The sequence below is a fragment of the Ambystoma mexicanum genome, chromosome 8, assembly GCF_040938575.1.
Source record: "Ambystoma mexicanum isolate Mex_15411 chromosome 8, UKY_AmexF1_1, whole genome shotgun sequence".
Lineage (NCBI taxonomy): Eukaryota > Metazoa > Chordata > Amphibia > Caudata > Ambystomatidae > Ambystoma > Ambystoma mexicanum.
The window spans coordinates 346730171-346743909 of record NC_090929.1 but is presented as its reverse complement, the minus strand read 5'-3'; the positions used below and the strand labels follow the sequence as shown (position 1 = coordinate 346743909).

Here is a 13739-nt window from a genome sequence, read left to right as displayed (position 1 = left end):
ATGCCGGTAAGCTTACTGGCACCTTGTTTTCGTGACCGCCATGCTCAGAATGAGCCCCATGGGCCTCATCATGAGTTGGGCGGTATCCCGAATGGGATACTGGCCAACTGTATTTGCGTTACCGCCCACCCGTCCGGCGCTATTAGCGCCGGATTAAAGGTTGGACTCAATGGGGAATATTCGCCATTTTTCCGGCGCATATACCCCCAGCTTAAAGGTGGAGGTAAATGCTGCCAACTCATGTTTGGGCAGACCCTTAAATGCGGCGGTAATAGCGTTACCACCACATTTAAGTGCTACCACCCAACACGAGATGAGTGTTCACTTTGCGTTAACATGTGGACCTAATATTGCAATCTAGTTCTATTGAAGCATTACTCCGTTGATGAAACACAAGCATTCCTAGCAGTCACATTTATTCTAAACCTACGAACATATTGCGATATGATGTAAGGTCACAATAAAATAAATGATGATGGATTATATGTTTTCACTCTTTTCTCTCATAGGCCCAACTTTGCTTTTGACCAGTGACAATATCAAGCAACGTCTTGGTTCTGCTGCATTAGACAGGTAAGCACTGCTTGTCAAAGTTGAAGCCTTATTTTTCATTGTGACTCCGACCTTGGTTCGCAAAAGGTCTGTCTGGTGTTTACCGTTGCATTTTGTGTGTTTTATAAGGTTGATTCAGGTCTCCTGCATATGATTTCAATCTTGATTTCCATTTAGTTATCTAGGTTCTGTGGTGTTCTCATTGGTCATTCATATGGTGCGTTTCGCAGGCTCAGCATAGTTTGTGATGTGCCCGTTGCCTTGCTATTTCGTTTTTTTTCTAGTTGTTACCAAAATCTTTCTTCTATGGAGCAGAATGTTTGGCCAGACTAGCACTTCTACCCTGGTTTTTCATTTCTAGCACATACTCGTGCTATGCTATTTCTATGTTGTGATCCCTCTGGAGACGTAGGAGCTACTCCAGTACTGTGCTTTTGTGATCTCTACTTAGTTGCACTAAGGTTTTTATGATTTTGCATTTGTTCATGTGCATCTTATGCACTCTTGTGCTTCTGTCGATAGCTTGGTAGTAAAATGTGTTTTCTAATTGATGCTCACTTGTGTTTTGTTGTGTTGTGAGTCAGTGCACTTCATTTGCACGTTGCTACAAATGCTTGTTTCTTATCAAGGCCCTGGATTCGGTTCTTGTGCTGTTCGTGCCACAATATTGTGCCAAGCGTTGCTGAGCGTCAGTGCATTCTATGGCCATTAAAATCCTCAATAGTGTGGGCTGCACTTCAACTGTTGATTTTTCTTGACATTTTATAAAAGCTAGTTTTATTCTTTGTGTTTCCAATAAATAGTCCTACAGAGAGTTGCACCGTTTTCAATAAACTGTTTAACTTTAACTGCTCCTTGTCATGTTGTATGCCTCTCTGCTGGGGTGTGGGGTGAACAGAATATAATGTTCCCTTTAGATGTAGTATCATTATGCACACAATTGCTTTCTGACAAGGCTATCAGCGAAAACTCTTGATTCCAAATCTGGCTTTTTCTCTATGTCCTGTATTAATGTTATAAGCAGTTTTCAGCACTGAGCATTGATATTTTGTTTGAAACATCTGTTGTCATCTCTTAGCAAAGTACGTGCATTGCTCTTAATCATAAGAGCCATGATAATGAGGCACCCCTAACAACTTCTTTGTGAACTTCTGTCCGCTCTTGTCCACCTACACTCTTTTTGCTGCTGTCCTCGACAGGTACGAAAAAAACTAAAAATGTGATGGGTGCAAATGGATGGGTTGCTCGCTGAGAATTCCTCTGGATAGCTATCCATAATTTCTTATCTCGTCTGTTGCTCTGGTCCTGAAGCTAGAGTAATAATTTCAATATTGACCAGAGTTTGTGCATGTCACATGCTCCTTCCGAGTTTTATAAACTGAATGTTTCTCTAGTTGTAAAATGTGTCTCCTAAGTATCTCCTTGTTCAGAAGATGTTCACGTTGGCGTGCACTGGCGTCATGCCTCTTGGTTAAATGCACCATCCTTATGGAAGACCGTAAACAAAGTTGTGTCTTGTTTGACACTTAATGTTTTTATCTTTGAAAATCCAAAGTTAAAATTCAACTGTTTTGATCCAAACAAGGTCTCCTAGCTTTTCACCATTCATCATAGATATACACGGGAGGACATCTGATTACGCATTAGCAATTTTATGTACTAAATTTAAACTTTTGTAATGCGTCAGCATATTAAAGAGTACCAAAGCCTTGGATGGTGCTTTTCATTGAAGATAATAGGAAAATACAGTAAAATGTTGTTTTAGACCCAGTTGTTGATGCGACATTGCAGGGTAGAAGATGGAGTATTTCAGATCTGACCAAATACTTTTATGCCAGATCGGTGAACAACATTAGTGATGGTGAGTGGAATGTGACAAAGTACCCAGGATAAGCACAGAGATTCCAGCTCACAAGCAATTCCAAATGTGTAGAATTGGTACGGTATGGGAGAAGAGATGGAAGTGGCGACAATCAAGTGCATAAGAATACGAATACCCTTCTTGACTGTTTCTATGGCACTGTAATGTATTGTGGAAGGATAAGGATTGAGTCAGTGGGCTTTGTGAAGGAATGGCAGGAGCAAAGGGTAGGTTTTCATAAGTGTACCTGCAGAAATGATCTTAATTTGCAGATTTAAATAAGATAAGGTATGTACATATTGTGATGAGTGATAAAGCATTATGGAGAAACTGAAAGGAGTGGAAAAGGCATTGAAGTGGTTAAGCGGGATGGGCATATGGAAAAAAGTGTATTATGAGATGCAGCTAGAACTGTTAGTAGCAACACACGCACGCGCGCGCGCACCATATATACATTTCTTAATTCTTTGTCTCAAATCCTTTGCACTGCAGTGTCCATGAATATCGGCTATCCAGCTGGCTTGGGCAGCAAGAGGATATCCACCGTATTGTACTATACCAATCAGACAGCAGTCTTACACCCTGGACGCAGCGCTGCATAAGACAAGCAGACTGCATCTTAATAGTGGGACTGGGCGAACAAGAGCCCACTGTTGGGGAGGTGAGTAGGAACATTAGTGGAAATCTGTTTATGTCACGTATTACCTTAAACTACAAACAGATCTTTAAAAAACTGTAAGTGATACTCGAAAATGCATGAATTTTGCATCCTTGAATTACTGGCTGCTTTAAGAGAAGTTTTCAGCCATGTTGTATTGCCAAACCATTTGAAGTTATTGAGTCATGAAGCATGTTGGACTGTGGCACCAATCTTTGGATTGAGCAGTTTGTCAGTACTAAATTAGGTTCTTACTAAATTACGTGAATAGAAAGAAGTGTTTTATTGAAATGCTGCTTTGTCTTGCATTTTCTGTTTCTGCCCTACTCTCAATAGATGCTGCGCTCAACTACCTGTCACCAGTTTACTTAGTTAATCCTCCATTAGCAACATGCACCTGTGGGTATAATTTGTTGGAACAGTTATCATGGAGCTCAAAGATCCCTTCATTTGTTTGTCATTTTACTATGCAAGTCTTCTCTTGATTTCTCAACCCCTTCTGACACATATACCTGCACTTCTCCCTCCCCCATTGTCCCCACCCCCGGCACTTCTCCTCTTCCATCTTCCACGCACTTGCGCGATCTGAATTACACATGGCCCAGTAAGATCGTTGTTTTGTCCTCCCTCTATTTCACCCTCCTTGTCTTGTCGCTCCTAGAAGCACTTGGGTACAGGCGCGTTATAAATGCCATATCATATCCATGCAGGCACAGTAGTCCCAGTGTTCCCCACATACCCCCACACCATATTCAGGCCGGTCGGACATGGAACCGCAGTGAGGCAGGAAGTCCGGTACTACTTGAAATCGAGCAGACTGATTAATAGTTTCAAAGTCAAAGGGCTGCAGGGACAGGAACCAACACAGTACCCTGTGGTTTGAATCCTTATGTTGAGCCAGCCACTACAGAGGAGCATGGTCAGTGAAAAGGTTAAACGTCCGTCCCTGCAGGTAATATTGTAGAGCCTCAACTGTCCATTTGATAGCCAAACATTCTTTCAATGGATTGCTTTTCTCCTGCAGATTCCTCATCTGATAGATTTTCCATCCAGCTCGACTGCTTCGGAAACTTTTCGACAGGGGGCGTAGTGGACCCTAACCAGGCCGTCGATGGGTCTTGCTCTGCATCTGGTAGTTGGCTCCGGATGTGACGCGAGGCATCGTATAAATACCTTGTCACTACGCCCCACACCTCAGTTCAATTTTTCCATGCTGCTTGAGAACACAGGCAAGTCTTTCGACTCTTTCGATGTTTTTGTCAGAATTTATTTTTTCAAATTCCTCATTGCAATATGTCAGTAGCTCGGGTATTGGGCTTCAAGCGGTGTTCCGACTGTGGCACCAAGATGTCCATCACTGACTCAAACGAGTTGTGGTGTCTCTCGTGTCTTGGCACGGGTCACCGTACAGACAGGTATCCGTCATGTGCCAAAATATAGCCCAACTCCCTTTGCAAGACTCACTCTTGGTCGGCCGCCCTCTAAGTCACCAACGCAGTCGATGGTTCGGTCTTCGGAGGCCGAAACCGAGGGGCACACCCCCGAAAAAGAACATAGGCGGAAGAAGAAACGGTCCCACTCGGGGAGCCATTCTTCCTCATCCCGAAAGAAGAAAAGGCGTGTCGGAACTCTGATTCATTGACAGAAAAAGGTAAGGGGCCTACCACCCACCATGAGTGGCAGGATTTTAAGTCGTCTATGCTTGACATGTTCAAAAAGCATGCTGCAGTCGGCACGGTTAACCTCGCACACGCAGCAGTCTTTGGAGCTAAGAGCGGCTCTAAGCGTTTCCGAAACCCTCTTGTGCCCCGGTACCGACAACGTCAGTGTCGATAAACCTTTCGACACCGAAAGAGGCTCAATGGAAGCCGGATCAACCCTGTGCATCCAAGTATGTCGACCCTACAGCGTCTCGACTCCGATCGACAAACCTTTCACGGTTGTCGTGAAAACCTTTACACCACAACCCTGGTCCGAATTTTTCTATACCATGGCAGGTATCTTCAGCGCTAATGACGGCGACGACCAGGGGGATGTCGACCCCATTTACTTGGGTGCAGGAGGTGTTGATTATTTTTAAGACAACAGTCAGCTTTTACAGCTAGCCTAAGGCCTCCATGACCTCAGCTGTCTAGACACCTCTTAGACATTCCCAGCCCTATATTCATAACTTGTCAAAATACAGGGCTTCGGTCGAAAAGGGTCATTGATACCCTAGTATTGCAATCCTCAGTGGCGCCAATGCAAGGTTACGACCTCACCGATATTTTGAATGAAGGTCTCACTACAGAACGCAGTATGCCTTTAAACACTGCCATTGCTGATGCTCTAACAACTCTGTGGCAGCACCCATGTTCTATTCCCCAGGTCAACTCCACCATAAGTTTCTCCTCTCACCCTCCCCCGGAGGGTCTTGTTATGCAGGCTGCCATGGTCTCATCTAGACCTGCATCTTCCACTCTGCCTCCCGATAGGGAAGCGAAAAAAGTTGATGCCTTAACCAAAAAAACATTCACTTCAGGCTACAGATGTGGCAAGAAGTTTTGCCAAGTACTCTTTTGGTCTCTGGACAGCAGTTGAAAATGCTGCACAGTACGTCCCTTAAGGAGAGATGCGCGAGGGCTTCCTCAGTTGCTGGAGGATGGGAAAGAGGTGGCCAGGCAGTCGCTGCGAACAGGCCTGGACATCGCTGACTGTGTGGGCCGATCTATGGCATCAGCAGTAACGCTAAGGAGGCATGCTTATTTAAAAACATCTGTTTTTTTTTCGCCTAATGTCCAAGTCAAACCTCTGGACATAGCCTTCGAATGCAATCTTCTGTTCAGCCAGAGAAATCTTCTGCTCTTTAGAGAAATTTCAAGAATCCAAAATCTTTAGGCCTAGCTGTGCAGCCGGCCACACCTGCCTTCAGCTTCACCTAAAGGGCACAGAGGTACAGGCGTTATGCTCCTTATGGGAAGAGAGTTCAGCTCCCACATGCCAGGCAAGGGCAGAAGCGTTTCTCGTGCCCCGGAAGGGGGCAGAGGGGCTTCTAAAGGCAAACAAGCAGTATCAGCGGCAGAGGCGACCCTGCCCCTGAAGCCAATTTGATTTCCCCTCTCACAATGCCCCGGTTGGTGGACGGAGCATTTGCTTCAGTGGCAGGGAATTACTTCCAATGCGTGGGCTCTTCAGCTCATTCAGTGGGGTTGTTGTTTGCTTTTTTTAAAGAAAACCCCAGGACAGACCCCCACCATCCCCAATCCAACTGGGACAAAAGCTCCAGGAAGAACTGAGAGCCCTGTTGCTGAAGGGTGCCGTGAAAGAGGTCCCGCCGAGCAGAGAGGATTGGGTTGGTATTCCCGGTATTTCCTGGTACCCAGGAATGGAGGAGGTATCCGTCCCATTCTGGACCTCAGGGCGTTGAACAAGTTCTTGAGGAAAGACACATTCAGGATGGAGACTTTGAGAGAGATTCTCCATGCTCTCAAACTACAGAACTGGCTGGTGTCAATAGACCTACAGGACGCTTATTTCCATGTGCCGATCCATCGAAAGCACAGGAAGTTCCTAATGTTCACCATAAGGTATATGCACTATCAGTTCATGGTGCTACTCTTTGGTCTAACCTCCGCCACAAGAGTCTTCACCAAGCTCATGGCGTTAGTTGCAGCTCACCTCGGGAGATCCGGGGTCCACGTATTTCCCTATCTGGACGACTGGCTGATCTGAGGGAGATCTGCAGTGGAGGTCTTGTCCCATTTAGAGGACATCTGCTTGCTGCTGCACGGGCTGGGCTTCTGCCTGAATTTAAGAAGTCCTAAATGACGCCAGTCCAGAGGCTCAAGTTCATCGGAGCAGTCCTAGACACCCAGGTTGGGAAAGTCTTCCCTCCCGAAGAGAGATTTGTTAGCTTGACACAGATGTTCGACTTGTTCCAGAACCATGTCACTCTACCAGCGGCTTCCTTCCTCTGCCTCTTGGGTCTCATGGCTTCCAGCATTTTCCTAGTGCCATAGGCCAGGTTTCGTATGAGTTCCCTGCAGTCCCGGCAGTGGCTTCTGAGGGGTTTGTGGTCTCAGTACCTCTGCACTCTCTCGGATCTCCTCACAGTGTCTGCATCAGTGGTCAACGACCTGTCCTGGTGGGCAGACCGCAACAGTCTCCTGGTGGGGAACCCTTCTGGCCTCCTTGGCCTCAGACTCGAGTCGTCACGGATGCATCTCTGAAGGGTTGGGGTGCTCACTGCGAGGATTTGCAGGTGAGCGGTCTTTGGTCAGTAACGGGAGCCAAGTGGCACATCAACAGACTGGAAATTGCAAGCTGTCAAGTTTGTCTTAAAAGCCTTCACCCCATCTCTGCAGGGGAAGCATGTCCTTATTCTTACAGACAACACAATTAACTATCTCAACAAACAAGGTGGTGTGCACTACCACCCCTCTGCATAGAGGCGATGATGCTTTGGTTCTGGTTACTGGAGAACAGCATCTCAGTCTGGACAGTTCATCTGCCGGGCACACAGAACAGCTTGGCGGATGCTCTGAGCAGGCAGGGCATGGTTCACACGAGTGGGAAGTGTGCCAGGAAGTGCTAGAGGAGGACTTCTCCATCTGGGGTACCCCAACAGTGACTCTGTTTGCAACAAAATCCAACAGGAAGTGCAGACAGTTTTGCTTGAGGGAATTCCCAGAGAACGGTGCACTGGGGGATGAGTTTCTGGTGGATTGGACCTTCCCTCTCATTTACTCTTTCCCTCCGATTCCCACCATTCCATGGGCTCTCCAGATGTTGGAGAAGTTTCGAGCAACCGTGATCTTGATCGCCCCGGACTGGGCAAGGAGAATGTGGTACTCCGACCTCTTGGATCTGTCCACCTCACTGGTTGCCTCGGCAGCTGGATCTCCTAAACCAGTCAGAAGGTTGGATATTCCACCTGACTCCAGAATCCCTCAGCCTACTGGCTCTTGAGAGGACAAGGTATGATGATTGGAACCTCTCTGAGGAAGTGCCTGAGGTGTTGCTGGCTGCACGCAGACCGTCTACAAGATCTTTGTATGCGTGCAGGTGGAGAAGATTTGAGACGTGGTGCTGTGAACATGAGATTGGCCCCTCTCTTGCCCCATCACTACTTTGATCCTCTTTGTCACTGGCCTCAGGAGGCCTTCAGGTCAGCACAGCCAAAGGAAATGTTTGCGTCCTTGTCTGTGTTTAAGAGATCACTGCATCAAGATTAATTTTTTACGATCCCAGTAATGGCATAATTCCTGAAAGGCCTTGTTAATAAATTTCCATCAACTCCCTTTCTTGTCCCGGATTAGGACCTTCATCTAGCACTGATATTACTGATGGCAGCTCTTTTTGAGCCTATGCATACTTGTCCCTTATGAATTCTCTCTTTGGTGGCTATGAAATCCGCAAGGCGAGTGAGTGTGCTGCAGGCCTTATGCTGTAAACCCCCCTTATTGTGTTTTTCTGAGAGAAAGTCTCACTCAGGGTAAGGCCTGGCTTCCTCCCAAAAGTTGTCTCAGAGTTCTACCAATCGCAATCCATCGACCTTCCCGTCTTCTATCCTCCTCCGTACCCTTCAAAGCAAGAGGAGCGAATACATCTCCTAGACCCCAACAGGTTAAGTTATTATATTGCAAGGATGGCTGAATTCAAAAGAGCCGACCAGCTCTTTGTGGCTTTTTCCTTAGCACGTAAGGGCCTGCCTATAACTAAGCAAACTTTACCCGATTGCATCTTTTCTGTATAGCGGAATGCTACCAGTCCGCTGGAAAAGAATTACCTTCAGGCATCGGGGTCCATTCAGCTAGGGGAGTCCCTGTTTGAGATATTTATCATGCTGCAACATGGTCATCCCTTCATACCTTCTTTAAACACTGTAGTCTAGATGTGGCTCGTACAGCTGAAGCACATTTTGGCATGGTAGTGCTGCAAAATTTCTGAGTATAACTTTCTGCCCACCGCCTTCATCTACCGCTTTGGGAGTATATCAGATGAGGAATCTGCGGGAGGAAAGCAATCCATTGAAGGAGAAATTACTTACCATAATGTTCTTTCTGTGGATTCTTCTCCCGTAGATTTCTCATCCCCCCCTCCCATCCATCCCCTCTCAGAAAGTCAGTGGTTGGTGCTCATATTCTCTTTCATGTTGACTTGGTAATGGTCCTCAGTGTCCGTCTTCTGTCCTTTCTGCCACAAAAAAAGGAAGGTTTTATGTGAGTCTACTTGTTAGTGTCTGTTGCAAATTCTTCCTCCTTCAGAGGCTTATGGTTTTATCATTTTTAAGGGCTCATTAGCCCGTTGTTCTCTCGGTTTCCCTATACAGCGCGATGTGCTTGGGGAAAAAAAGGGGGAAAATGAGGTGTGGGGGGCGTAATGACAAGGTATTTATACAATGCCTGATGTCACTTCTGGAGCTGACGACTAGATGCCGAAAAGCCGGTTCGATAGCTGGGTCGAGGTCCACTACGCCCCCTGTTGAAATTTTCCAAAACAGCAGAGCTGGATGCACTATCTATCAGATGAGGAATCTGCGGCAGAATAATCCATAGAAAGAACATTACGCTAATTAATTTCTCCTTTTCGATCGTGGAGTATGGTACCTCATGAGGAAGCAACTTCCTGCTCACAAAGCAAATAGGTAAAGACCGCTGTCGTCTTCTTGGGTTAACACAGCCACCAGACCCCTCCGGGTGCATCTGTCTGTAGGAAGAAGTGTCGTCCGAAGTCTGGACATTGCAACACAGGGTTCGTGGAAATGGCCACCTTCAATAGATTAAATGCAGACTGAGCCACAGAGTCAGTGGAAATGTCACTTGTTCCCGGTAGGGCATCCGTCAAAGGAGTAGCGCTAGAGGCAATTCGGGTGTATGAATAATCAGTAGTACCCCACAAACCTGAGGAGTGCCCTTCTCTCTTCCTTCTTCTAGACATGAGTATCTTATCAGTAGCTTCCACCTTGCTGGCTTGTGGCCGTATCACTCCTTTACCCATTGAGTATCCCAAGTATTTTGTTTTGGTGGCCTCTAGAATGCTCAAATGGTTTTCTTGGGCTTTATGTGTAGGGCCTCCTCTGCTAATGCGGTTACAACTTTCTTCAGATGGAAGAGGTATTCCTGCCAAGACCTGCTGAACACTATGATATCGTCCAAGTAGGCTGCAGAATAGTTTTCATGGGGTCGTAACACTACATCCATCAGCCTCTGAACGGTTGCTGGGGTCCCATGCAAACTGAACAGTGGAACCTTGAACTGATATGAGCCCTGGGGACTAGCGAATGCCATTTTTTCCTTGTCCTGGGTCTTCAACAGGATTTGACAGTACCCTTTGGCAAGGTCATTTGTACTTAGGAAATGGGCAGATCCTAGCATTTCCAGCAGTTCATCGACTCTAGGCATAGGGATTACTCCTTAACTTGATATACTGTTCAGTTGTCAGAAATCAATACAGAATCTAGTGGAGCTGTCTGGACCTCAAAACTGTGGGAGAACACGAGGGACTCTATGATGTCCATCCACAGCATTTCCTCGATCTTGTTCTTCACTACTTGTCGTTTGGCCTTGGGAATCATGTATGGACTCATGCAGACTATTTGTCCTGGTTTGGTATTGATGGTGTGTTTGGCTAACTGGTTCCTTCCAGGTAAGCTAGAGAACGTATCGGCCTGAGTTTGTAGGGTTTGCCGTACTTCTTCTTTTTGTCCCTCTGTTAGAGTAGCTCCCCATTGTACATCCTTAAGTTAAGAGCGTGGCCTGATTAGGAACTGTTTGTCTCCATCTGATTTTTCAGTGGCCAGAAACCCTGTGGATAGGTGGGGTGCCACCTGTTCCTTCAATAAAATCACATGGTACTCCAGTGTTTTTCGGTCTGGTTGGCTTATCTGGTAATTAACTCGTCCCACTACATCCGTCGCTGTGTAAGGTTCTGTCCATCGGGCTAATCACTTATTGGTGCTGGTGGGTAACAGGACCAGGACTTTGTCCCCTGGCTTAAAAGTCCTCATCCTACTCTTCTTGTTATAATGTCATTCTTAGTCATTTTGAGCCCTTCCTAAGTTTTCGTGGGCCATACTGCAGAGCTCCTCTAGATGTTTATTTCTCCAGCATGGGGTCTGGCATGGATTCACATGCTCATGAATATTCCCCGTCGCGAGGCTGGGAATCCTCGGTAAAGAAAAATCAGTATCAGTTTCGTTTCTGATCTGTCTTTCGTAGTAGTAACCAATCACTGATCTCTGAGTCATACTGACCACAGCCAATGACTGCCATCTCCCTAAGCCCCGCCTCTGGCAGCCATCTTCAGATTTTTACCGCACGTTCAAGTGTTGGGATCCTCGTGCAATTGCTCTCGAGCGTTAGTGCTTTTTTCGCGCTTTTTCTTAGGAAAATTTTCTCTTTTTCGGTCAAAAGAGCCTCAAGCGCCACCGTTTCTTTATCCGATCAACGGGGACCCGTGTCGGATTCTTCTACGCCCCTCAAGGGTGAAGATTTCGTCGAGCCACGCTTTTGGAGGACTCCAGAAGTTTCTCAGGCCCTTCTTGAGCATGGCCCAGGAGAAGGGAAGCTCGACGCCCGGAAAGCTGTTCAGGGTCTTCCCTGGATGCCAGCTTCAGAATGTCTTTAAGGAGGACGAACACTCCCTTTGCCTCTACTGCCTGCATGAGGACAAGACGCACATGGAGAAGGACTGTACGTTTTGCGGCAATATGTCGGAGCGGACCATGAAGGACCGCCATCTGCGTCTCGCCAACTGGCTGGAAGGGAAGTGCCCGTCAGGCGAGAAGAAGAAGAAGAAATCCGAGCGGTCTTCTAAGACCTTTGAGGGCGCCCCGGCGACGGGGGTCCAACAGAAGGCCAAGCACTGCGAGTCCGCTGGCACCGGGAGCGCCGAACGGTCGGGCTCTACGGGCGCCAGGCAGGGCGCATCCTCCCCGGCGCCATCAACCACGAGCCAACGCTCTGGCTCGGGTAAGAGGAAGGCCGAGCACCCGGCGAAGCTCCTGGAGAGACCCCGGTCGTGCTCGAAGGCCCCATCGGAGGGGAGGTGAGGCGGTGACCCTCCCCCCAAGGAGAAGGCGGTGAGCGCACCTAAGGTGGTGAAAGCCTTGATCCATCCGGCCAAGGCCTCTATCGAGACAGTCGCGGCGGCCCTGGCTCAGCCTGTGGAGGCTACACCAGTGGTGGCGACCTCGGGGCCCAGAATCTCCCTGCCACCGCGGAGGGAGTCCTCTTTCATGCCCATCGACAGGACCCCCGTGAAACCTCCGACGGAGAAAAAAAAGGGGGGGCGGGAGGTCGTCGTGGATTCGGCCTCAACCTCTGAGGAGGAGCTGATCGAAGTCTTAGGCCACGACGTTGGCGTGGAAGAAGACCATCCTGTCGGGAGGGACCCCGACGTAGGAGACGACGAGAACGTCGAGGGTGCCGACGGGGCTCCTGACCGCCCATCGGAACCCCCTCAACCAGTGCCGCAAGACAACTCAGCGGCCATTTTGTTGGCTATACAGTCCTTATGCTCGGAGATAAGGACGAGACTGCCGTTACCACCAACGGAGGAACCGCTCCCGACGGGGGACCCGGAGCAAGGCCCTTCTGGGAGCCCTCCTCTTAAGAGAAGAAGGATTCATCCTCCACCTCCTTTTCAACCATCGCGCCCTGCTCAGCCCTCCTCCCCGTCCACGACACATGGGGATGATACGGGGACTGACACGGCCGCAACGGGTACAGGCGACGAGGTTTACGACGAGGATCTCCTGTCGTCACCTCCCCCCCAGGCTTCCCCGCCCGACGAGATTGGATCGTTTCACACCATGATCGCCAAGGCATCCAAGCTTTTCCAGCTCTGCCCGGAAGAGAAGAAGAAGGAAGGTTTCCTTTATCAACGGCGCGAGACCAAGAGGAAGACGGTCCTCGCTGTACCTCTACTGGACGATAACTGGGATGAGGGTCTCTCCCTCCTCAAGAACCCATCCACAACGCCGGCGAGAAGGGATCGGTATGAGAAGAAGTACCGGGTCCCAGAGGCGGCCCCCTTGTGCCTTTGGCACAGCCGACCCCGGACTCGGTCGTCTCCGCGGCAGCCAGGAAGAAAGCGGGGGGGGGGCTCGGCCTCTACGTCAACCTCCCCGCCGGACGGCGAGGGAAAGAAATTGGACACGATGATGCCTGAGCAGTCACTGAGGGTTTTCCTCGGATAACCAAGACGGAGAGTCAATACCTTCTGTTACCTCTATCTCAGGTAATGGAAGGTATTTACATCTACAACTCCCGCAGAGATGTATGGACATCCTCAGGGAAGTCAGAAAACCTTATACTCGCCACTGCTATTCTAGCAAGTGGAGAAGATTTGTCATCTGGTGTAGAGGAAAGCGCATCAACCCGGTTGACTGCTCTCCCACACAAATTGTTCTGTACCTGACCCATTTTTTGGATTCAGGTCTAGTGTTCAATTCCATTAAAGTCCACCTGGCGGCACTTTCTGCATACACCACTTCCCAACTTAGTGTCGTGGTGGAAGATCCCAGTTATCAAGGCCTTCATGGAAGGGGTAAAGACCCTCCGATAGCTAACCCAGCTCCCGGATGGGACTTAAATGTGGTACTTACCAGACTCATGGGCTCGCCATTTGAACCCATGCACAAGGCAACTCTTAAGGACCTCACTCTTAAGACTGCTTTTCTAATAG

General features: G+C 48.3%; 1 protein-coding gene across 3 annotated transcripts in view; it reads left to right on the top strand.

Annotated features, from left to right (window-relative positions):
• PNPLA7 (patatin like phospholipase domain containing 7) overlaps window positions 1-13739 on the top strand; it is a 2986886-nt gene that overhangs the window by 1861132 nt on the left and 1112015 nt on the right. For all 3 annotated transcript variants that reach the window (XM_069609797.1, XM_069609798.1, XM_069609799.1), the window contains 2 exons: window positions 510-573; window positions 2906-3074. In XM_069609797.1, the coding sequence (XP_069465898.1) occupies window positions 510-573; window positions 2906-3074 (233 nt within the window). The remainder of the gene's footprint in view (window positions 1-509; window positions 574-2905; window positions 3075-13739) is intronic.